Below are 22,489 nucleotides of genomic sequence, written 5' to 3'. Positions count from 1 at the left end.
AAAGAGAAACACAAACACGTCTGAGCTGGCCAGTAACTTGTCCTGGTCTTGTTTCACTGGCTTTCTCATCTACATCCCATGGCAGCCCCCCACCCCCCCACTTCTGTTCTTGGGGACTGGGACAGAGTCAGGAATCCCAGGCAGGCGGGTGTTGTGCCCCTCCCCCTCCTCTCCGGTCTTGCATGCCAGGGGAATCGGGCCAGCAACTATCTTGGGCCTGTGCAGGGACTGGAATCTTCGGAGGCTGTGCCCCAGGAACATTAACTCTTGTGGGTCCCTGAAGCAGTGATCATGTCAGTGCCAGGCGTCTGCGTGGGTTTCCCTGGGTTGACCTGGGTTCGGGAGAGGACCCTGACTAATCTGGGCAGGAAAACCCTCTCCCCACCCCACACCACCCCCATTAAGCCCACAGAGAGGGTAGAAAAGTTTCTTTCATCTTTCACTCTGCCAGGCTCAACAGAACTTTACATCCAGGAGTGCTTTATGAAGTACGACACACTGTGCCTGCGACTGAGGAGGAGAAAGGGTGGTGTGGAAAATGTGCAAACTGTTCGTGAGGGTCTCAGCCGTGCCTCTCCTTAGCTCCGGCGCCAGCCTCCCTTCCCCTAGCCCTCTCCCGAGCCAGGACCCCCAGCTGTCATCTCAAGCACCCTGCGACAGCTGAAGGGGGGGAGGGGTCGGGGGTCCGGACGGCGCTGGCTTCACACTCTTCGCCCGCACTCAGGCCCCCGCTCCCGCCCTCCCTCCAGAGGCTCGGCACTATTTTGGGTGGTGTAGACCCCGCCCCCACCTCCGACCGAGCTGCTCTTCGGGCAGCAGGAGGGGTCGCGCTGCGCCTGTTGGGGCTGCAGCTCGGAACAGGGCCGCCTACGCGTCTACAGCCATGTCTGGCCGCTCGGTGCCGCATGCCCACCCCGCCACCACCGAGTACGAATTTGCCAACCCGAGTCGCCTGGGTGAACAGCGCTTCGGAGAAGGTATGGCACACACGCCACCCCCAGCCTCCCACCCCCACCTCCTGAAATTCTGGGCTGACCTCCCAACATTACTGGCCTCCACCCCACTTCAGGCTTAACTGAACTCCTGGGGCGAGCCATCTCCCACCCCAGGCTGCTTTCCCCCACCTCCAAGTAAGAGGGCTCTTTCTCTTTCTTACTGCCCTCAGGACAGACTAGGTGCCACGATACTCAGATCCCTGCCCCTTGCCCCACTTGGTGTGCCTGCTTGTTCCCCATCTATCCACCCTGCCCCAGTTTGGTTTACCCTCCCTCACCCCATCTCATTTCCTTTCTCAGTTCTGTCTCCCCAGCTGCCTCCTTCTCTTCCCAGTCACCTTGTCCCTTTCTCTTCCCCTCCCTGCTTCTCCTGAATCCCTCCTGTGGTCCCAATCCGTCCTCATCTCTTGATCAATTCTCAAAACATCCCTGTTCCCACCTCACCTTCCTCATCCTGCTTCTTTCCTTCTCTTTCTCTCTCTCTGCCCCTCAGGCCTCCTGCCAGAAGAGATCCTGACCCCTACCCTCTACCATGGCTACTATGTCCGGCCGCGGGCTGCCCAAGCTGGGGAGGGCAGCAGGGCAGGGGCCTCAGAGCTTAGGCTCAGTGAGGGCAAGTTCCAGGCATTTCTGGACGTAAGCCATTTTACCCCAGATGAGGTGACCGTGAGGACTGTGGACAACTTGCTGGAGGTGTCTGCCCGGCACCCCCAGCGCCTGGACCGCCATGGCTTCGTGTCCCGGGAGTTCTGCCGCACCTATGTCCTGCCTGCTGATGTCGACCCCTGGCGGGTCCGTGCTGCTCTCTCCCATGATGGCATCCTTAACTTGGAGGCCCCTCGGGGTGGGCGACATTTGGACACAGAGGTCAATGAGGTCTACATCTCCTTGCTCCCGGCACCTCCTGATCCAGATGAAGAGGAGGAGGTGGCCGGAGTTGAGCCCTGACTGCCACAGACCCAGCACCCAGCAAATCCCTTTTTACTTCCCAAGGCGTGATGCTAGCAGCTGCCCACCATCCCAGAGGTAGCAGCATCCTTGGGGGAAGGGAAAAATGCATGGTCCACAATATATTGTTTGGTCCCTTGGGACGTGTCATAGCCTTTGGCTTAGTTCTGGGTAGAGTTGAATAAACCCAAATCTCAGGGCTTTGTTTGTGCTGCTCCCTATTCTGTGGCCTAGAGGAAGGGATGAGCAGGGAGGGAGGAGGTCATAGCTGGCTAGACATAAAGCACCTCAGTTAGATGTGCCATCGTCACACTTGGATGCTGAGATCACGCCCGGAAGCTGGCATTGGCTCCAGATCAAATTCCTAGCCATAATTTTCTCACAATGCAACAAAAGAGAGAGTGATCCTGGGAGGGGAAAGGGATATGCCATCCAAACAGTCCAGAGGACACTGTCTGAGCTGGTGATTAGAGACACAAAAACAAGAGTCTCCAGACTGTCTGGCCCTTTTTGGGTAGGGGTTGGGAAAACTGGCTGGAGAGAGTTGCCTAAAACAAAATACTTCATTTTCTCATGCTGAGGTCTGTTCACAGGAAATGGTCTCTGATTCCGAGAGACTAAATATGCATAGACAGGGACACAGACACAGGAATCCCTACCATTATCACCACACCACAAAGATTTCTCATGCTCCGCACAGAGGAGGCCCAAGAAGGAAAGCATTTGTCTCTAATCTTGGAACATCCAAAGAAAGACAGGAACTATCACATCACCTCAGCCAGTCAACCCAAGACCCAATGCAGGGGATCTAGGGCTATAGGGTCGCTATGAGTCAGAATCAACTCAATGGCAACAGGACTATTAGTGTAATAAGACAGAAAAAAAAAAAAATACAGTGGTGGTGACTGCCAGGGAAGCTTGCCTTGGACGTCTAGTACTAAGTATAGTCCTAAGACTAGGGGCATGGTGTATTTAGGAAAGCCTAAGGTCATGACCCCTCAGTCATGCTTTGCAGTCAAGAGAGCATGCATGCGTAAGATTTAGGGGGTGTGCAGAAGACCTCCCTGCCCCAAAACACATCTATGGTAAAAAAATACCTCAAATTCTTCCTTTCAAGTGGTGGTTCTTAACCTTTTTGGGTTAGAGACCCCTTTGAAAATCTGATAAAAGCCATAAACCCTCTTCCCAGAAAATGTACATGCCCCCAAATTTGGCTTTCTCATCCCTCTTAGCGATTCATGGACCACTGGGGTAAGGACCCTCACTTGAGGAATTCAATTTTTGGTTAAAGGTTGCCTTCTATTAAAAACGTAAGCATGCCTCAGAAAAATAACTATATTTTTGCTTTTTCATTCATTCAACAAATATTTATCAAGCCCCAGATAATACATCCTAAAGGTTATACACTGTAAATATAAAAAATATGTATGTTATTCTCTACTATCAGGAATCTTACTGTCTAGTTGAAAAAAGAATTTTTAAAAAGGGATCCATCCTACTCAGACTTCAACCAGAACAGCTTTGATCTGTTTTGTAATTGGGGTTTTGACACGAGCTTTATAGAAAAGATTGCTTAGCTAGAAAAAATATGAAAACCTCTGATTTAGTCCAATTCGTCACCATATTCTTCTCACATTATGAGCCAACTGTTGCTGGGACATTTTGAGTGACAGAGAACTTAAAACTTCATCTAGTAACACACTCCATTTTTTTTTTTTTTTTTTTTTTTTGATGTATCTGTTACAAGTTCTTCCTTCTATTGAACCAAAATCCTCATTTCAGTAACTTCTGCCTGTTGATTCTGGTTATGTCCAGAAAATAAATGCGGTTCTTCTTTCACTTGAAAATCCTTCAGGTATTTAAAAATAACCATCCTCTCCTCCTAAGGCTTACGTTTTCCCAGCTAAACATAACTAGTTCTTTAACTGTATCATATAGCAATTCCCATACTCTTGAACACATTGCCTTTTCGTAATGTAATTTGAAATTCAGCATCTAGACCTGAAAGTATTATTTCCAGTCATGGAATGGTATAGAGTTCAGTGGAAGAAAAAAATCCCTGTGTTTAACACTCTAGATTTCTATTAATGCTGCTTAAAGTACATAGATTTCCTGGCTACACAATACACTGTTAGTACCTTTAGAGTTTTTGGTCATCTACGATATTTTAGGGGCTTTCCTTTAGATTACAAAGGATATGGCTGGAAAGGGATCAGATTGTTTATGGTTTTGAGTGCCAGGCTAAGAAGTTTGAACTTTACTCTGTAGGTAACAGGAAATCAGTAATGGCTTTGTGGGGAGGGAGTGGGGAGTGTAATAGGACAAAAAGAATACAGTTAATGGCAGAATACTGAGTGGATTACAGGGAGAAGCCGGCCATGAGATAATAGTCTAGTGCCATGATCTAGGCACAAAACTAAAAAAAAGTAACATAAAATGCTTTATCATCTGAGAGTTAGCAGAGACACTAGAATAATAAGAATTATAACGACGTTGTTGTTAGCTGCCATGGAGCCGGCACGACTCATGGGAATCCCATGCACAGTGGAATGAAACAGTGCCAGGTAGTGGACTAGAGCTTTATATACATTATTTTATTTAATCGTCACCCCAATCCTATAAGGTTGTCACTCTTATTATTCCTGTTTTTCGTAAAGAAAGAAGATGGGGAGGAGTTAAAGAGTTCAGGGTACTCTGGAGTGCAGGCTGGGTGGTGGTTCCTGAATATCCGTAAACCTGTTGGCGGGCCAATTCGATTCTCAGCAAACCCACAGGACAGAGTAGAACTGCCCCATAAGGTTTCTGAGGCTGTAAATCTTTGCGGAAGAGGACTGCCACATCTTTCTCCTGCGGGGGGGAGGGGGGCTGTGAACCTTGACCTTTCAGTTAGCGGCCGAGTGCTTAACCACTGTGCCACTAGGGCTCCTCCCAAATATCTATAAGGGGCACATAAACACCTAGGCATCTGGGAAAGAGAGTAAAGATGGGGGCGAGAGCTCTGAAGACAAACCTTACACGTTTCATAAATTCTCCTAGAGCCCATATCTTCTACAGAAGAATTTGCTCCACTGCGTCCTAGCTGCTGGTGAGTGTGAAATGAGTCTAACTTTGGCTTATTGGGTTGAGGGGTAAGTGGAGGGTCTTTGGTTCTATACCAGGGATGGGGGCGTGATTAAGTAGTGCTGAGGCCAATACAATCATAGAATCATACGCTTTTAGACCAAAAAGGAGATTAGAAAAAGAGTTCAGTTCTCCGTTTTATAGTCCTAGAAACCTAGGACCTAAAAGGTTAAGTGATTTATCCCTTAATGCTGATAGCCAGGGGGAATATACAAGGAATCCATTTCCCTAAATTCAAGGATCCTAGAGACTCCAGTATTCAAACCCAGATTCTGGACAAGAATGTTAAGGAACCGGCACCCGTAGTTACCTGCCAAGTGAAACTCATTTAACCTGAGTGGCGCTGAGGAAGATAAGGTGGAACCCTCTTACTCCACTGTAGAAGAGGCATTTCAAGAACAATGTGATGTAGTGGGAAAGCATTTCCGAAGGAAACTCAGAGCCCTTTTCTATCTCAGGTTTCTTTTTATTGAACCTTGAAGCTCAAAGTTGATGGCTTCATCAAAGGAGTCCCAAATCCCAAAGGTGAGATAGCTCTCACCTGGAGCCTGGTGTGTGCTGATCTGACCTTGGCTGGGAATAGAGTCACCTGGGAATCCTTCCAGCAGGTGGCTTCCAAAGTCCAACCTGCTAGGTTGAAATCTGACACTGACAAAAACTCCCCGCCAGCTGCCAATGAAAACTAAACTGGGAAGCAGGAAATGCATAAGCCTCTTAATGTAGAAAAACAGCTGGGCTCCCTCGGAGACCGCGCACCATGGGAAACCGACTCTGCTGCGGGAGAAGCTGGTGAGTACGGGGAGAGAGCGGAGGAGGGTAAAAGTCTCATGTTGTTGGATGTGGAGGTCCTAAGCTGAGAAGAATACCTTCCCCTTCATTACAAGCGTGAGTGAGAGAGAGCCTGGAGATAATTCTCTGCCGACCTCCCACTGCCACCTCCCTCTGCTGGCACTTCCTGATTCTAGCACCAGAGCAGCACCCCTTTCTGTGATTCCTCCTTTCAGGAGATCGCAAAACACACAGCCAAGCCAGCTGTCTAGAATGGCCAGAGCAGGGCTAGAATGGTGAATAAGACATTGTTTCTCTTTGTCATCCTCTTTCTCCCCTTTTCTTTTTCTCCCTTTTCTCCTTCCCCAGAGATGATAATAGCTATAGCATTTGAGAATTTACTCTGTGCCAGGCACTTTACAAATAATCTCGTTTAATTTTCACAACTCCGTGAGGAAGTGGTTTTCCCCTTCCCCCCATTTTACAGTTGAGGAAGCTGAGACTCTGAGAAGTTAAGTAACTTGCTCAGGGCCACATGACTAGTAAGTAAGTGAACCAAGATTCCAACCCAGGCTTGTCTTACTTAAGAGCCCCAACTTTTAACCACTACATAATATTGCCTTCCAGAGCAAGCAAATCAGTTTGGAGAAATGTTTATTTAAAAGGGCAGAAGTGGGAAGAAGGAGATTATCCAAAGAATATCTGAATGTATCTTTCACACTTAATTGCTGGGTGACCTTAGGCAAGTCCCTTAACTTCTCCGTCCCTCATCTGTAAAATATAGCTAATATAACCCATCTTGTTTATATCATAAACTTGTTTTGAAGAACGAAGAATATGGTGTATGTGAAAATCTCATAATAAATTATTTGTGGTAGTCTTGTTCTTTCCCAGAGTTGTTATCACTTTAGACCCTTGGGCCTGGTTTTATCCTGTCCACTGCCTTCTTGGCTATACCATTCCATGCCTGGGTCAGATCTCGAGGATGTTTTATTTATAAATAAGGTATCATTATATTTAGATACAGGTGAGGCACACTGGAAAGTACATAAGATTTGCAGTCAGTACATGGGATTTATGTTCATTTCCTACTATTCAGTCATGTATCCATTTATTAAATAAATATTTACTGAATACCTACTGTGTGCCAGGTGCAGTGTTAGATCCAGAAGACATAGTAATAAAAAGGAAATTTGGTCCTTGTCTTTGAGTAAGGCATCAAAGTCCTAGGGCCTTAGTTGGCCCATGTAAAATGGAACAATAATATGTGTTTCCCTCAGTGTTGCCAGGATTGAACAAAAACATATAAAGCTCTTAGAGCACTCTTTAAACTATGAGATGTCCTCCAGACATAGGACCTCTGTTGTTTTTGTTGTTGTTAGGTGCTGTCCATTCGGTTCCAACTCATAGCAACTCTATGCATAACAGAAGGAGATGTAACAGTTCCTTTCGCTCCTGCTCCCTTTTCCGAGTCTTCACCTACTTCATTATTGGCTACCTCTTTCCCTGAGTTGTAATAGTCCTGGTAGTTGTACTAGTCAGCTTTTACTGAGGCTCATTATATTCCAGGTGCTTGTATTTATTATTTTATGTAATCCTTACAATAATCCCATGAGGTTTAGGTTCTATTATTTGTTCATTTTATTAACGAGAAATCAGAGGCTTAGAGTGGTTAAAAACTTGCTAAAGGTCACACAGCCAGGAAACATAAACGTTCTGACGCTGGAACCCGTACTGAAACCACTAGACTCTAGCCAAAATCTTTTTTTTTCCTCATAGAATATTAATAAGATTGTGTAAAAATTGCTCTTATCTATTTCTCATTATCTCAGTACACTTCCGGACACTTAAAGATACTGTGACAATTTCAGAGTTTACAAAAATATTTTGGATTTTAATTTTTTTTCTGATTACAAAAGTCATAACACACATTTACTGAGGAAAATTCGGAAAATACCAAAAAGTGGAAAATAAGCAAACTATAAATATAAGCACTCAGAGGTGATAGTCAGGAACATTTTAGCATACGTATTTCCATGTAATCCTTTTTGAATGCATGTGTGCACAATTTTTATTCCAAAACACATCTTACATCTTTTTTTTCTAACTTAATAAGAAATAAATTTATCCATGATGACAGAGGTTCTTCCAACATCTTTTTTAAAATGGCTGCATAGTGTTCTACTGATTGGATATACTATTTATTTGTTCAATTCCCAAATGTTGGACCTTTGACATATTTTCAATTTTTGTGTTTTTCAATAGTACTACAACGAGCATACAGATTTTCACATATCTCATTATTTCTTAGGATACAGAATTGCTACATCATAGGGGGAAACCCTGGTGTTGTAGTGGTTAAGAACTACAACTGCTAAGCAAAAGGTCAGCAGTTTGAATCTATCAGCTGCTGCTTGGAAACTCTATGGGGCAGTTCTACTCTGTCCTTTAGGGTCACAATGAGTCAGAATCGACTCGACAGCAGTGGGTTTTTGGTTTACATCATAGGGTACATACATTTATTTATTTTGAACATTTTGATATGTATTAAAAATAAGACTTGTGGTTGGGGAGTCATTTATTTACAGTGGGTTTCAATTTTCTCATCAAAAACAAAAATGGGTACAATGCCATCATAAATTCACCAAACCAAACCCGGTGCCATCGAGTCGATTCCGACTCATAGCGATCCTATAGGACAGAGTAGAACTGCCCCATAGAGTTTCCAAGGAGCACCTGGTGGATTTGAACTGCCGACCCTTTGGTTAGCAGCCGTAGCACTTAACCACCACGCCACCAGGGTTTCCATAATGCCATCATACATACACACATTTATTTTTAAGGCTTTTTACACTGATTGCTAATTGCATTCTAGAAAGATTGCAACAATTTTTATTCCTACTCCCAGTGTAGGAGAGTGCCCATTTCTTAATTCAGAACTAAAAATTCCATCATCTCTGAATCTAACCGAATACTCTGCTTGGGTTGTGTTCAAGAACTGTGTAATATCCAACTTGGAAACAGGCTCTGTTCACCAAAATTGGTAGACTAAGTCCATGTATTTCAGAATTAATATTCTCTTTCTCCTTTTATTTTTTTGTAATAATGTTTTATTGTATTTTCAGTGAAGGTTTACACAGCAATTTAGGTTCCCATTCAACAATTTCTACACAAATTGTTCAGTGACATTGGTTACATTCTTCATGGTATGTGAGAATTAATATTCTCTTTATCCACTCAAATAGAAATAAGTAGGAAGATAGTAGCAACAACAACAACAAAAACCCGTTTGCCGTCAAGTCCGACTCATAGTGACCCCATAAGACAGAGCAGAGCTGCCCCATAGGGTTTCCAAGGAGCAGCTGGTGGATTTGGATTGCTGACCTTTTTGATTAGCAGCCATAGCTCTTAACCACTGTACCACCAGGGCTCCAAACCAAACCCATTGCCATTGAGTCAATTCTGACCCATAACAACCCTAAAGGACAGAGTAGAACTGCCCCATAGCGTTTCCAAGGAGCAGCTGGTGGATTTGAACTGCTGATCTTTTGGTTAGCAGCAGTATCACTTAACCACTATGCCACCAGGGCTCCATAGTAGCAACAAGGGGCAAGGAATTAGAGACTAATAAGGCTGTGACTGGGCAGCAGTAAGAGAAAGCAAGAGCTGAAGTGGCAGAAGAGAAGTAGAAAGACACAGACGCAGTTTCAAAGCCTTTCTTCTGAATTACCTGGATAGAGGCTCTACTCTGAATTCAGCAAGCTGAATTAAAAACAGAAATCCTTATGCTGAGTGAATTAAGTCTCAAAAGGACAAATATTTTGTGATCCCACTTATATTTAGAATACGTAAGTGTATAGAGACAAAAGTTTACTAATGGTTACCAGGGGCTGGGAAGGGAGGAGGACTCAATACTTAGGTGACACTGAGCTTCTGTTAAGGGTGATGGTACAATCTGGAACAGATAAGGGTGATGGTTGAACAACATAATGAACATAATGTCACTGAACTATACATGTGAAGATTGTTGAAATATCAAATGTTTTGTTACAAAAAAAAAAAAAAAACACAAACCTCTGTCAAACGCATGTGGAAAAATCCTGATTTTTTTCCATGGTAATAAGGTCAACATGATTTATAAGTTTCCCTCCTTTTTTGTTTTTAATTAGCAAAGCATACTTCCCCGGGGAGACTAGAAGTTAGACAACCAGGGTAGGCTCTGTTGAGAGTTGGAAATGTACTAGCAAGAAAAAGCATCCAGAGTAAGTCCCAACTATTCAGCAGATTTCCTCAGAGCAATGTTGTTTCCTGGGGTATCAAACACTTGACAATCACGTAGACACGCAGGCTCCACTGGGGACCCTAAACCCAGTGCCGTCGAGGCGATTCTGACTCATAGCGAACCTATAGGACAGAGTAGAACTGGCCCATAGAGTTTCCAAGGAGTGCCTGGTGGATTCGAACTGCCGACCGGCCCAGAAATGAGTCTAAGAGGTCTGTCTTGCAGCATGGGCAGGGCAGCTGAGTCACTCACCAAATTCAGTTCTTTGCTGTGGACAGAGTTCTTGAAAGGACAATAAGGTTAAACATCTCTCACTTTCTCTGTTAATTAAAAACAAGGACAGGGAAGCAGAGAGGGAGGTCATCTGTTAAAAAAGGGCTTTTAGGGGACCCTAACTTTTTTACTAGTTAGCCCTTGTTGTAGAAGCTTCTAATGACGCTCAGCATGGAAGTCCGAGTTGGCAGAGACCCCCAGAAAAAAGCACTGAAGAAGCAAGAGAGTCTCTGAATCGGACAATATCCAATTATTTGGCAGGTTTCCCTCACCCTCTGCTGAGACTGGCCTGCTAGACAATCCCAGAATAGTCCTCAGCTCAGCTACATCCCTGGCACGTAGTGCCTAGTTGCCTGAAGTGGTATTTTGGGTTTGGTTATGTCAGTTGTGCCACTCCACCTTCCAGAACCATCCATTTGGGAGAGGTGCGACTTTGGGGCTGAATCTGGCTCAGGATGAGTCATTGTTAGAGGGAGGTTGGAGAGACTTATCCCAGAATTTTAAAGAGACCACAGAGCAAATAATAAAGGTGTGGGTGATCTGTTTTTCATGTCACAGGAGCTGCCCATCAACTCTCCAGAGGAAAAAGAAAACAGGTAACTCTGTGTGTGTGTGTGTGTGTGTGTGTGTGTGTGTGTGTGTGTGTGTGTGTGTGGAAGGTCTGAAGAAATCGGGGGCTGGGAGGGGGGCAAACTAGAGAAGTCAACAGAATCGTCTTTGGAAAGGGTGTAAGGGTAGAAAAGAAGAGTGTCTTTGCAAGCAGTAAAGAGAGAGAGTACACCAAAGAGAATTTTTACTGTAGACCAGCTCTGAACCTCTGGATTATGCTTCCATATTGCAGAGTGACAGTGTTGGTCATTCATTCCTTCATTCATCCAACAAATATTTACTGAGCACTTACATTGTATGTGCAGGCAGAGAGGCACAGGAAGAAGGAGACTCTGACTTGGCCCTGGGAAATCTGAAAATCAAGTTTGAGGGATAGGTATACATGAACAAGTAATGGTAATAGTATCTATTGTTGTTTTGGTCAGCTACCATCCAGTTGGCCCGCAACTCATGGAGACCCCATGTACAGTGCGATTTGACCATTGTGATCCATAAGGCTTTCATTGGCTGATTTTCAGAAGTAGATCGCCCAGCCTTTCTTTGTAATACCGTCTACTAGTGGTAGCCAGCCAGTGCTATAATAAACCAAAACCAAACCCATTACCATCAAGTCTATTCTGACTCATAGTGACCCAATAGGACAGAGCAGAACTGCCCTATAGAGTTTCCAAGGAGCACCTGGTGGAATTGAACTCCCGACCTTTTGGTTAGCAGCTGTAGCACTTAACCACTCTGCCGCCGGAGTTTCCAAGTGCTATAACAGAAGCATACTAATGCTGTAGGAGAATGGGAAAGGACACCAATGTTAAAAGAATGATAGCAGGTTCACAAGGCAGCAGAAGAGGGAGGGAAGGGTGTTTTAGGCAGGGGAATTAGGAGAGAAAGAGGAGGGAAGAAAGGATAGAGAAGAGAGGAGATGTGAGGAGACCAACCTGAGTGAAAGTGGTAGACAGTTTGATGTCGCTGAGCGTGTACCACATGGCATCATAGAACTAGTCTGTTTACTTACTGGTTCCCCTTGCAGGCTGTAAGGGAGCCCCGGTGGCACAGTGGTTAAGCATTCAGCTGCTAACCAAAAGGTTGGCGGTTTGCACCCACCAGCCACTCCGTGAGAGACAGATTTCGCAGTCTGGTTCTGTTAAAGGTTACAGCCTTGGAAGCCCTATTGGGCAGTTCGGCTCTGTCCTATAGTGTAGCTATGAGTTGGAATTGACTCAAAGGCAATGGGTTTGGGTTTTTTGGTTTTTAGCAAGCTGTAAGCTTTTTTGTAAGCTCCCTGAGGCAGAGGAAACACCCTGCTCATCTTTCTACCACAGAGCATTGCACAGAGCCTGGCATACAGTGGTCTCTTAACATATTTTCATTTGTTAAACTATGTTAGGGGCTGTGAGAAATGAGGATGGAAGACATTAAGTCAGATTGTGAAAAGGCTAGATTGTATACCCTACTAAGGAGCTTGGCTGTGGGAATGACAGAAATGCAAAGAGGAGAGAATGGCAGCACAGAAATGAGTCGGAAAACTACTATAATAGTTTAATAGAGATATTTGAAGGTAGCTGTCTCAGCAGAGACAAGGAAGAGAGAATAGTTTTTAGTTGGGTTCTTCCTCTCAGAGGAGTCCCTGAGTAGTGCACATGGTGCTTCAGAGGTGCCTCGAAAGAAAAGCTTGGTGATCTACTTTTGAAAAATCAGCCATCGAAAATGCTATGGAGCACAGTTCTACTCTGACACACAAGATCCATGGTAACTGGTTTGGTTTCGGTTTTCTTTCCCTCAGGGAGCCAACCAAGACTATCATCTAAGCGACGGCGGCAGCAGCAGAAGCTACCGCAGCAGCAACAGAATGGCACCAAGGTAATGACAGGCCCTTGTCCTTTCCCCTGGGCTGCTCAGACATGGGATCCCAGTTCTGCGCTTTTCTACCTTAGGACAGACATCTGTAGAACTTGCTGGTTCTGCCCACCTCCCTCCACCCCGCAAAGGGGCAAAGTGGAGGGACATCAATCTAATTGGCCCTGCGTTGGAAGTGAGGGGTAAAACCAAGATTCTTCTTTAATGCGTTCCATTCCTCACAGGGCCCTCAGACACCAGGACACACATATGAGCGGGTGTTAGAGCAGCCTGAGCCGAGACAGAGGCATCAAGGCTTCACATCAGAGGACAGCAGCGTACATTACGCAGACATCCGGGTGTGCAGCTGGAGTCAGTCACGCTCTGCCGGGGAGGTGAAGCACCTGCAGTTAGAAAATGCTACAGAGTATGCAACCCTTCGCTTCCCTCAGGCCACACCTCGCTATGACAACAAGAACGGGACTCTGGTGTGAGCCTGGGGGGTAGGAGCCAGTTTCCGTCATTTTGCCACTACCCCTTTGGGAAGAATCTGCTGCCTTGGGAAGTTGGGTGGCAGCCTGGGGCATTGACCACATATTTTTAAAAACTCCAGAACCCCTGGGATTGTGAGGGTCTCCAATCTTGCACTTTCCCCCTAGGCCTATCACATTTGCTGCCCTTAGCTTCGAGTTGTATTTGGATTAGCTAGGGGTGGATGGGAAGCCCTGGTGGCGTAGTGGTTAAAAGTTCGGGTGCTATCTGAAAGATCGGCAGTTTGAATCCACCAGGCGCTCCTTGGAAACCCTATGCGGCAGTTCTGTTCCGTCCTATGGGGTCACTATGAGTTGGAATCTACTCAACGGCAATGGGCTTGGTTGTTTTAATTTTTTATTCAGGGGCGGATGGTATTGAGTGAGCAGAAAGGGCTTTGACCGCTACCTTCGTGCCTGTTCCCAAGAAAAGTGCAGGAAGAACATGTCACCCCAGAAGCACCTGAGCTGATCTTGTTGCCTTTAAAGGTATCTTCCGCCCACAAAAGCCAAAGAAGGGCTGGGAAAAGCATTCTGAGTATTTGCATACAGTCCTCGGGACTGGTTTGGGCTCATTCTTCAGTGGTGGGGTCAAGGCTCCCAGACCGAAGCAGGCAAATGGGGGCAGGGGTGGAGTCCTGAAGTCACGAGGTTCTCTTACTATGGGCTATAAGGACTTCTTGTCGCTGGTACTGACAGTGCAGTGGAGCCCAGAAACTCCCCCTGGCTGCACTGTTGGCTCTCGCGGGTGCGGAGCTGGTAGCATCAATAAATTGCTTAATTAATCTATGCCTAGTGCGTTTTCTGTGGCGGGAGATCTACGTAAGAGCAACAAGGGTCCCGCCCAGTCCAAGGGCCTTGGAAAGCCCAGCAAGGAAGGAGGCTGGCACGCCCCCTCTCTGGCCGCAGCTGGAGGCGGAGCCAGGCTGAGGTCCAGGCGGCAGGAGGGCGGGTCCAGGCCGGCAGTGGACCGGGGCCTGGGGGCAGGGCCGGCTCGGCCGGCGGGGGCGGGGTCAAGCCCGCCAGGAGGTGGGGCTCTGGCCCGCAGGGGAAGGGCTCCCGCCGGCTGGAGGCGGAGCCAGGCTGAGGTCCAGGCGGCAGGAGGGCGGGTCCAGGCCGGCAGCGGACCGGGGTCTGGGGGCAGGGCCGGCTCGGCCGGCGGGGGCGGGGTCAAGCCCGCCAGGAGGTGGGGCTCTGGCCCGCAGGGGAAGGGCTCCCGCCGGCTGGAGGCGGGCTAGGCCCAGGCCCGCCTCCCTGTCGCCATGGCAGCGGGCAAGCAGCCGCGACGCCGAAGCCGGAGGAGGCAGTGCCTAGTAGGGCCGGCGGTAGAGCTGCAGAGCCAGACCGACCCAGGACCTAAGAGGTAGGTGTTGGAAGGTGGCGGGTAACTGGGAGATGAAAGAGTGACTCTAGCCACCCTTTCTCAGATCAGAACTGAGGACGCAAGAAGGGGGCGAGGGAGGGGTGGAAGGAGGCTTCAATTACGGAAGTTTTAGGTCCGAACCTGCTCTGAGCCTGATAGGTTCTTAGTGTGCAGTTCCTGATTCAGACTTTTAGAGCTTGGAGACTAGCGGTAACTCACTTCCCTTTCTCAACCTATGCATGCCATCCCCCCAAATACCGCTGTCCCTCGATTGGTCCCTGAGAGGAATGATTTCCTTAAGGTGGGTGGAGTACTGAAAATAGAATCGGAGCACAAAAAGGTGGTAATAACACTGTCAACCTCATAGAATGATTTTGAGAATCTAAAACACTTGGAGCAGTACAGTTGAATGTCGCTAATAGTGCCATTATCATTATCATCACCGTTTTCCCAGCCTGTTCTCTGGTACAGACGGAGCACAGGATTCAGAAGAGGTGGGTTGGAAGACAGCCTCCACTGCTCCTTGGCAGAGCAACTGCCAAGCCTGTTTTCTATAACTGGGGCTAATACAATTAGCCCTATTTATCTCCAGGGGTTATCTACTGTGAGGGTCAAATACGATGATGGCATTTTTGTAAACTGTAAAATACTATATAAAAATTTCTGTCTTAGAATTTAAATGCTACCTTTCTAGGTTAAAAATGAAGTCCTAAGGATGGAGAGAAGTGAGTGCCAGAAGCAGAGCTCCCAGTATTTTTTCCTGATTGTCTTCTGAATATTTCCTATGGTTCTTGACTGATAAGTGTGGGGAGGAGGAAGAAATGCATCTGTGCTTAACTAATGATAGGGAAACAATCCTCTTTTTTTTTTTTTTTTAACCACTAAAGCCTAAGTGAGTAGATTTTAAAATGCCATTGGGATAGCCCTGTTGTGATTATAATATCTTGTGCTGGATTTTCTGCTAACCAGGGCCCTGTTTCTGATACTTGGAGATGACTCAAGTTGGTAGGTTTGGGGCAGCGGGCTGGTTAGCTCTTGGGATTTCTTTCCCATGCTATATTTTGCACATTTCTTTCTCTTCCTATTTTAGGGGAGCCCTGATCCAGCTGTTCTAAGGACTTGGAAGATGGGGACCCAAGTGGTTATGAGACTGTATAACTCCCTGCTGCCAGCAGAGCCCTCTGTAAGTTTCTGATGTACTGTTGAAAGAAATTTGATGACATTATGGGCATTTCAGTACAGTTCTACAATTGGGGGATTTCTCCACCAGGACTCAGATCCTGAAACAAAGTTGTAAAATATTTGCCTTCTTTTCTTGCTTTCTATTTCTTATGGAAATTCTAGCTCACTTGGACCATCTTTTTCTGGAATTGATCAAATCAGATAGAAGTTGAAGAATTCTAGCCATCAGTCAGAATATATACATTATTTAAAAGATTTAGATAAAAAATGTTATAGCAATAAAAAACCAAAACCAAACCTGTTGCTGCCAAGTGGATTCCGACTCATAGCGACCCTATAGGACAGAGTATTACTGGCCCATAGGGTTTCCAAGGAGTGCCTGGTGGAATCGAACTGCCAACTTTTTGGTTAGCAACCATAGCTCTTAACCACTGTACCACCAGGGTTTCTGTTATAGCAATAATGCACTTTAATTATAGATCATTTGGGCAATATTGCAAATGATGACTAAAAAACAAAACAAACTTAACCACAAAAAGACAAACAATGCAATCATAAAATAGGCAAAGGACTTGAATGGGCATTTCACCAAAGAGAGCATTCAAATGGCCAGCACACACAAGAAAAGATGCTCAGCATCATTAACCATCAGAGAGATACAAATCAAAACCACAATGAAATACCATTTCACTCCAATAGAATTGCTAAGATTAAAAAAAAAAAAATGTTGGTGAGGACGTGGGAAAATGGGAACCCTTAGCCATTGCTGGTAGGAAAGCAAAATAGTACAGCTGTTGTGGAAAACAGCATGATGGTTTGCAGTGAATGACTTAGTATGGCCTGTTTAGACATAGTCTTTGTAACTCCATCAAATGATTAGATGGGACTATGCAATGAGGTGCTTGTGGCCCACCAAGTGGATTGGATAGCTTGCTAAAAATGTAAATAAGGTGCCCTTGTAGAGGTAGGACCATGCAAATAAAGTGTGTGGAACCTTAATGAGAGGATTCGTCAGTTTTATCATCCTGCTAAGCTTAAACGGAGACAGAAAGAGACAGAGAGAGGAGCTGTAACATGGAAGACAGAGAGAGGTAGCAGAGGCAGGAGAACCAGGACAGAGAGAGAACTGTAACACTTGAGATGGTGAGAAGCAGCAGCAAATGGTGGCAGCAGAACCAGGAGACTGGCAGTAGATGGCTGTTGGGTTTCCCAGCCCACGGAGCAAGAGAGCTGAGCGCAGGAAGCTTCCTGGCAGAGTGGGAGTGCCCACAGGCACTTACTTGTGGAGCTGAAGAGCTTTGTAACACTTGCCTGAGCGGGGCAGAGGCTTGGGCCAGGGCCAAGCGTCAGAGAGATTTGCCTGCAAGCACAGCTGAAAAGAGGCTATCCTGAGAGAAGAACTGTATCCTGAGTATTTCCTGATCCTGAATTGTAACCTTTTACTTCCCGAATAAACCTTATAATCGTGACTATGATCTGTGAGTTCTGTGTGGCCATTGCAATGAATTATTGAACCCAGTAGAGAAGTAGAGAGTGCTGTGGGAGAGACAGATGGTGTCAGAACTGGTAAAAAGGTTGGAAGGTGGAGGCATGTCTGACCTCCACCTCCTAGGAATCAGCCTTGGGCTGTTGATCTGGACTCTCCTTCCCCCTTGTGAAGTTAAACCGAAAAACCAAACCCATCACTGTCGAGTCGATCTTGACTCATAGCGACCCTATAGGACATAGTAGAACTGCTCCATAGGGTTTCCAAGGAGTGGCTGGTGGATTTGAACTGCTGACCTTTTGATTAGCAGCCAAACGCTTAACCACTGTGCTACCAGGGACCCAAGGAGGTCAAATGCCCCCACCACACAATTTTTACACGGTTTTCAAAGATCTAAAAATTACACTCCTCGGTATATACCCAAAAGACTTGTAAGCAAAGGCTCAAAAAGAGACTTGTTTGTTAATGCTCATTGCAGCACTATTCACAATAGCCTAAATATGGAAACAACCTAAATGCTCATCAACAAATGTATAAACAAAATGTGGTACATACATACAATGGAATACTACTCAGCCAGTAGAAGAAATGAAGTCTTGATACAGGCCACAGTGTGAATGGAACTTGAAGACATTATGCTAAGTGAAATAAGCCAATCACAAAAGGACAAATATTGTATGACCTCATTTATATAAAAAGACAAGAAAGGGGAAATGTACAGAGACCAAAGTTTATTAGAAGTTACCAAGGGTGGGAGGGAGGGGGAAAAGAGGGGTTAATGGTGATGTAAAAATCACCTTGGTTAAGGGTAGGGTTGCACAGCCTATTACTGTAATTGCTGCAAATAAGTTGTACACCTGTTAAAACTCAAACTGGTAAAAGTTGTGTGATATATTTATAACAATGAAAAAAAAAAGAGTAGCTGCTGAGCCTGTTTATATACAACTAAATAGCTCATGGGATTTGGTTCTTTGGTTTGTAGCTTTAGGGTCATGGTTTTATAGGACTTCCCAGTTAATTGGCCTAATAACTTGTTTAGTGCTTCTTTTTTACTTCCTAGTTTGCTGTATACTAATGGGGTCTTAAAAGCTTGCAAGTCTCTATTCACCTGGAGCAACAGAGGAAGAAGGAGAGTCAGGAGTAGGAGGAGATTATGGAATGAGTGCCTAATTACCCCAATGAACAGCTAGCTACCTCATTTCCCCTGAGGCCAGAAGGACTGAATGGTGCCTGGCTACCATTACTGAACATTTTGATCAAAGATCCTATAGAAGAATCCTGACCAAAAGGTGGGAAATGCAGAACAGAGTTTCAAATTCTCATGGAGTCCAGATTTTCTGGAGCCATGGAGGTTGGATGAACCCCTGAAACTATTGCCCTGAGATAATCTTTAAACTTTAATCCAAAAATATCCCCTGAAGTCATCTTATTACTGAAAAACAGTTTAGCTTAACTAGTAAAAAAGATCTGCCTTGAGCAGTATGGCTTTTTAAGAACTATCTTTTTTTTTTTCTAGGTCGCTATGAGTCAGGATTGACTCTACGGCAATGGGTTTTTGGTTATTTGGGATCAAACTGACGACAGCAACTCGAAAGATTAGATAGGAACTTTAGAGGGTAGTGAGCTTATGTTAACGAGGGAGGAACAACTGAGAAAAGGAGAGTGAGGTTGGTTGCACAACTCGAAGAATATAATCAGTGTCACTAAATCGTACATGTAGAAACTTGAATTGGTGTATGTTTTGCTGTGTATATTCTCAACAACAATAACCAAATAAATAAAATTTAGCAAAAAAAAAACTATAATCTTCATATCCAGAAGCAACCACTGTTAATATTTTCTTCTAATCTTTTTTCTATGCATAATTTTTGCATACTTGAGATCATATTGCGAGCACACTTTTTTTTAACTTTGCTTTTTTCACTCAACATTTGATATTACAAAATTGGTAAATGTTTTGTAAACATTATAATGTGTGAAATTTTCTTGGTCATTTTTCTGTGTCAGACTTTTTGATTGTCCTCCTCCCCCACACTGTAAACAACTAATTTATTTCCTCACGTAAGATTTTTTTCATTAGGGTGTTTTCCCAGAAATAGAATCTCTGGTTCATGTTCCCTAATGAACAATTTAAAATAATGAGTTACCTTTAAGAAGAAGAGTTGTGTGGTGTCAAGTTTTGTATACATCCTCCAGAAGGCAGCTGGCTGTCAGTTGGGAAAGTAGATCCTTAGAAATTTGGTTATTTGTTGAAGTGAGCACCTGGGCCCTACGGAAAGATGACTTCATGTTATTATAATTAGAGCCCTAGCACAAACGATTAAGCCCCTTACTACTAATGAAAGATTGGTGGTTAAAACCCACCTAGAGGCATCTGGGACGACAGGCCTGGTGATCTGCTTCCAAAAAGGTCACAGCCTTGAAAATCCTGTGGAGTAGTTCTACTCTGCACACGTGGGGTCGCTGTGAGTCTGCATCGACTCAAAGACAACTAACGACAGCACGTTATTATTGGCAGCCCAGAGAGACGTGGAGGCATTTACGGTGTTTTCATAGTAGAGAATCTCAAGGGTCGTTTCCAAAATATCCACCAGATGTCGCTACACTTAATCCAATCATCCACAGGCTAAGCTAGCAGGTAACTTTTGAAATACGAGTTTAAAAAATTCATGTAGAACATATTGGCATATCTGCTTTGGTACAGTTTATATTAAGCACTGGCATCTGGTGATTGCTGACATCCTATTCTAGTCCCTCACTGTGCTGTCTCTCTTTTCTCCTACGCATTTAGTCTGTCACACCCCATCCACTCTGTCCCTATGTACTAATAGTGGATTCTTAGCATTACTAGTCTTTCTTTTACTATTCTTTCTTTCAATCTTGTTTGTTGTCTTTATGTGTGGGTGTGTGTGTATTTATGTATAACTGTAAGTTCTTGAAGTTTTTATTAAAAGAATAGAACCTGAAATATAATGGGGTATAATAGGTGCTCAATATATATGTAATGAATGTTTAATGAAAGAATGCATGGATGAAGGAGAGGAAAATACAGAAGGATACCAAAAATATTTATATTTCACTTGTTGTTAGGTGCCGTTGAGTTGATTCCGACACATAGCAACCCCATGCATGACAGAATGAAACACTGCCCGGTCCTGCACCATCCTTACAATCCTTGTCATGCTTGAGCCCTTTGTTCAGCCACTGTGTCAATCCACCTCGTTGGGGGTTTTCCTCTTTTCCAATGACCCTGTACTTTACCAAGCGTGATGTAATGGACGTTTGCAACTGTTTCTTCTCATTTTGAGTCGCGCCACATCAGCAAATGAAGGTCCCGAAAGCTTTACTCCATCCACGTCATTAAGGCCGACTCTACTTTGAGGAGGCAGCTCTTCCCCACTCATCTTTTGAGTGCCTTCCAACCTAGGGGGCTCACCTTTCTGCACTATATCAGACACTGTTCTGCTGCTATTCATAAGGTTTTCACTGGCTAGTGCTTTTCAGAAGTAGACTGCCGGGTCCTTCTTCCTAGTCTGTCTTAGTCTGGAAGCTCAGCTGAAACCTGTCCTCCATGGATGACCCTGCTGGTATCTGAATGCTGGTGGCATAGCTTCCAGCATCACAGCAACACACAAGCCCCCACAGTATGACATACTGACAGACACATGGGGGAATACAGTAAAAGAGACAAGGATTCATATTCCTAAATTACCTATAATTAAGTGCTAAATGATATAGGGCATACTCTGACCTTTGGACTTTAAAGGAAGATTCATTCATTTATTCAGTCAACATTTATTGAGCATCTACTATGTGCCAGACACTTTTCTTGGTACTGGGGATAAACCAGAAAACAAAAAATTCAAAATTCTCCACCCTTATGGAACTTACATTCTGGGCAGGGGGAGGCTGACAATAAAAAACAAACTAGCAAAATATAGAATATATAAGATGTTGTGATTGCTGTGAAGAAAAAGAAAAACAAATCAGACAAAGAGAACTGGGAATGGTGGGCTGAGGAGGTGTTGTCATTTTAAATAGGGTGTTGGAGGAGGCCACGTGGGCAGAGTGACATTTGAGCAGAGACCTGGAGGAGAAGCAGGAATGAACACTGGGTTATCTGGGGGCAAATGATCCAGACAGATAGAGATCAGAGCAAAATCAGGAGTGGTCATAGGAGTTTCACAGTGGAACTTGAACTAAGTATCATGAAGATCTGGGTAGCAGAAGTGTGGAGTACGGGATATTTTAAGCAGAGGGACAGCCTTGAAAGCATGGAGGTGAAAATGAACCATGCAAATCTGTGAGACCCGAGGAGCCACTTAACGTGAACAGAGGTGATTTGAGGGGAGGCCTTAGGAGCTGGGTACCAGGCATGTATATCTGACATACTGGGAAAGGGGAGAGTCTGAAGACATTTGAGCAGATGAGCAGCAAGATAAATGCAGTGTCTAAGAGAGATTAAGATGGGTGCAGATTGCAAGCGGAAAAGCCTGGAGGCAAAGGGGGCAGTTTAGGAACCAGGACATGTTTGGGACCTTTACCAGTAGGTGTGTATATATATATATATATATATATATATATATATATATATATATATATATATATATATTTTAATAATTTTTATTGTGCTTTAAGTGAAAGTTTACAAATCAAGTCAGTCTCTCACACAAAAACCCATATACACCTTGCTACACACTCCCAGTTACTCTCCCCCTAACAAGACAGCCTGCTCTCTCCCTCCACTCTCTCTTTTCGTGTCCTTTTCGCCAGCTTCTAACCCCCTCCACCCTCTCATCTCCCCTCCAGGCAGGAGATGCCAACAAAGTCTCAAGTGTCCACCTGATACAAGAAGCTCACTCCTCACCAGCATCCCTCTCTAATCCATTGTCCAGTCCAATCCACATCTGAAGAGTTGGCTTCGGGAATGGTTCCTGTCCTGGGCCAACAGAAGATCTGGGGGCCATGACCGCCAGGGTCCTTCCAGTCTCAGTCAGACCATTAAGTCTGGTCTTAGGAGAATTTGGGGTCTGTGTTTTATCCCACTGCTCTCCTGCTCCCTCAGGGGTTCTCTGTTGTGTTCCCTGTCAGGGCAGTCATCGG

At 44.9% G+C, this 22,489-nt stretch overlaps 3 protein-coding genes and 1 long non-coding RNA gene across 7 annotated transcripts in view; 3 read left to right on the top strand and 1 right to left on the bottom strand.

Moving 5' to 3' along the window:
- The first annotated feature begins 239 nt into the window (after positions 1-239).
- On the top strand, positions 240-2,143 carry HSPB2 (heat shock protein family B (small) member 2). Its single transcript, XM_049889297.1, has 2 exons — positions 240-977; positions 1,489-2,143. The coding sequence occupies exons 1-2, from the start codon at positions 884-886 to the stop codon at positions 1,941-1,943; spliced, it is 549 nt and encodes a 182-aa protein (XP_049745254.1). The 5' UTR covers positions 240-883; the 3' UTR covers positions 1,944-2,143.
- On the top strand, positions 1,903-14,190 carry C7H11orf52 (chromosome 7 C11orf52 homolog). Of its 3 annotated transcripts, none has more exons than XM_049889306.1 (5): positions 1,903-2,021; positions 4,980-5,028; positions 10,945-10,982; positions 12,773-12,849; positions 13,071-14,190. In XM_049889306.1, the coding sequence occupies exons 1-5, from the start codon at positions 1,994-1,996 to the stop codon at positions 13,317-13,319; spliced, it is 441 nt and encodes a 146-aa protein (XP_049745263.1). In that variant the 5' UTR covers positions 1,903-1,993; the 3' UTR covers positions 13,320-14,190. The 3 variants fall into 3 exon arrangements, with proteins under 3 accessions (XP_049745263.1, XP_049745265.1, XP_049745264.1); XM_049889308.1 differs by lacking the exon at positions 1,903-2,021 and adding an exon at positions 5,522-5,852 and having other exon boundaries at positions 4,982-5,028; positions 13,071-14,142; XM_049889307.1 differs by lacking the exons at positions 1,903-2,021; positions 4,980-5,028 and adding an exon at positions 5,154-5,852 and having other exon boundaries at positions 13,071-14,142.
- LOC126078673 (uncharacterized) lies at positions 11,308-19,872 on the bottom strand. Its single transcript, XR_007518130.1, has 3 exons — positions 19,751-19,872; positions 19,534-19,655; positions 11,308-11,347 (listed from the first exon to the last, which is right to left on the bottom strand). It is a non-coding gene; the product is annotated as an uncharacterized LOC126078673 (long non-coding RNA).
- Positions 14,540-22,489, top strand: part of DIXDC1 (DIX domain containing 1) — a 108,329-nt gene continuing 100,379 nt past the window's right edge. The window contains exons 1-2 of one of the 2 annotated variants that reach the window (XM_049889265.1): positions 14,540-14,718; positions 15,809-15,901. In XM_049889265.1, the coding sequence (XP_049745222.1) occupies positions 15,845-15,901 (57 nt within the window). In that variant the 5' untranslated portion in view covers positions 14,540-14,718; positions 15,809-15,844. Of the gene's footprint in view, positions 14,719-15,808; positions 15,902-22,489 lie in introns of those variants that run through there. The other variant, XM_049889267.1, reaches the window with a different exon arrangement.

Source organism: Elephas maximus, chromosome 7 (assembly GCF_024166365.1).
Source record: "Elephas maximus indicus isolate mEleMax1 chromosome 7, mEleMax1 primary haplotype, whole genome shotgun sequence".
In the NCBI taxonomy this organism is placed as follows: domain Eukaryota; kingdom Metazoa; phylum Chordata; class Mammalia; order Proboscidea; family Elephantidae; genus Elephas; species Elephas maximus.
Note: the sequence above shows the minus strand (reverse complement) of the source record. Positions and strands in the feature narration are given on the sequence as shown.

Excerpts from the sequence above, each read along its gene's own strand:
- HSPB2 (XM_049889297.1), top strand. The coding sequence starts at position 884 with ATGTCTGGCCGCTCGGTGCCGCATGCCCACCCCGCCACCACCGAGTAC. Across the intron at positions 978-1,488 it reads TGAACAGCGCTTCGGAGAAG|GCCTCCTGCCAGAAGAGATC; the intron begins GTATGGCACACA and ends TCTGCCCCTCAG.
- C7H11orf52 (XM_049889306.1), top strand. The coding sequence starts at position 1,994 with ATGCTAGCAGCTGCCCACCATCCCAGAG. Across the intron at positions 5,029-10,944 it reads CCACTGCGTCCTAGCTGCTG|GAGCTGCCCATCAACTCTCC; the intron begins GTGAGTGTGAAA and ends TTCATGTCACAG. Across the intron at positions 10,983-12,772 it reads CCAGAGGAAAAAGAAAACAG|GGAGCCAACCAAGACTATCA; the intron begins GTAACTCTGTGT and ends TCTTTCCCTCAG.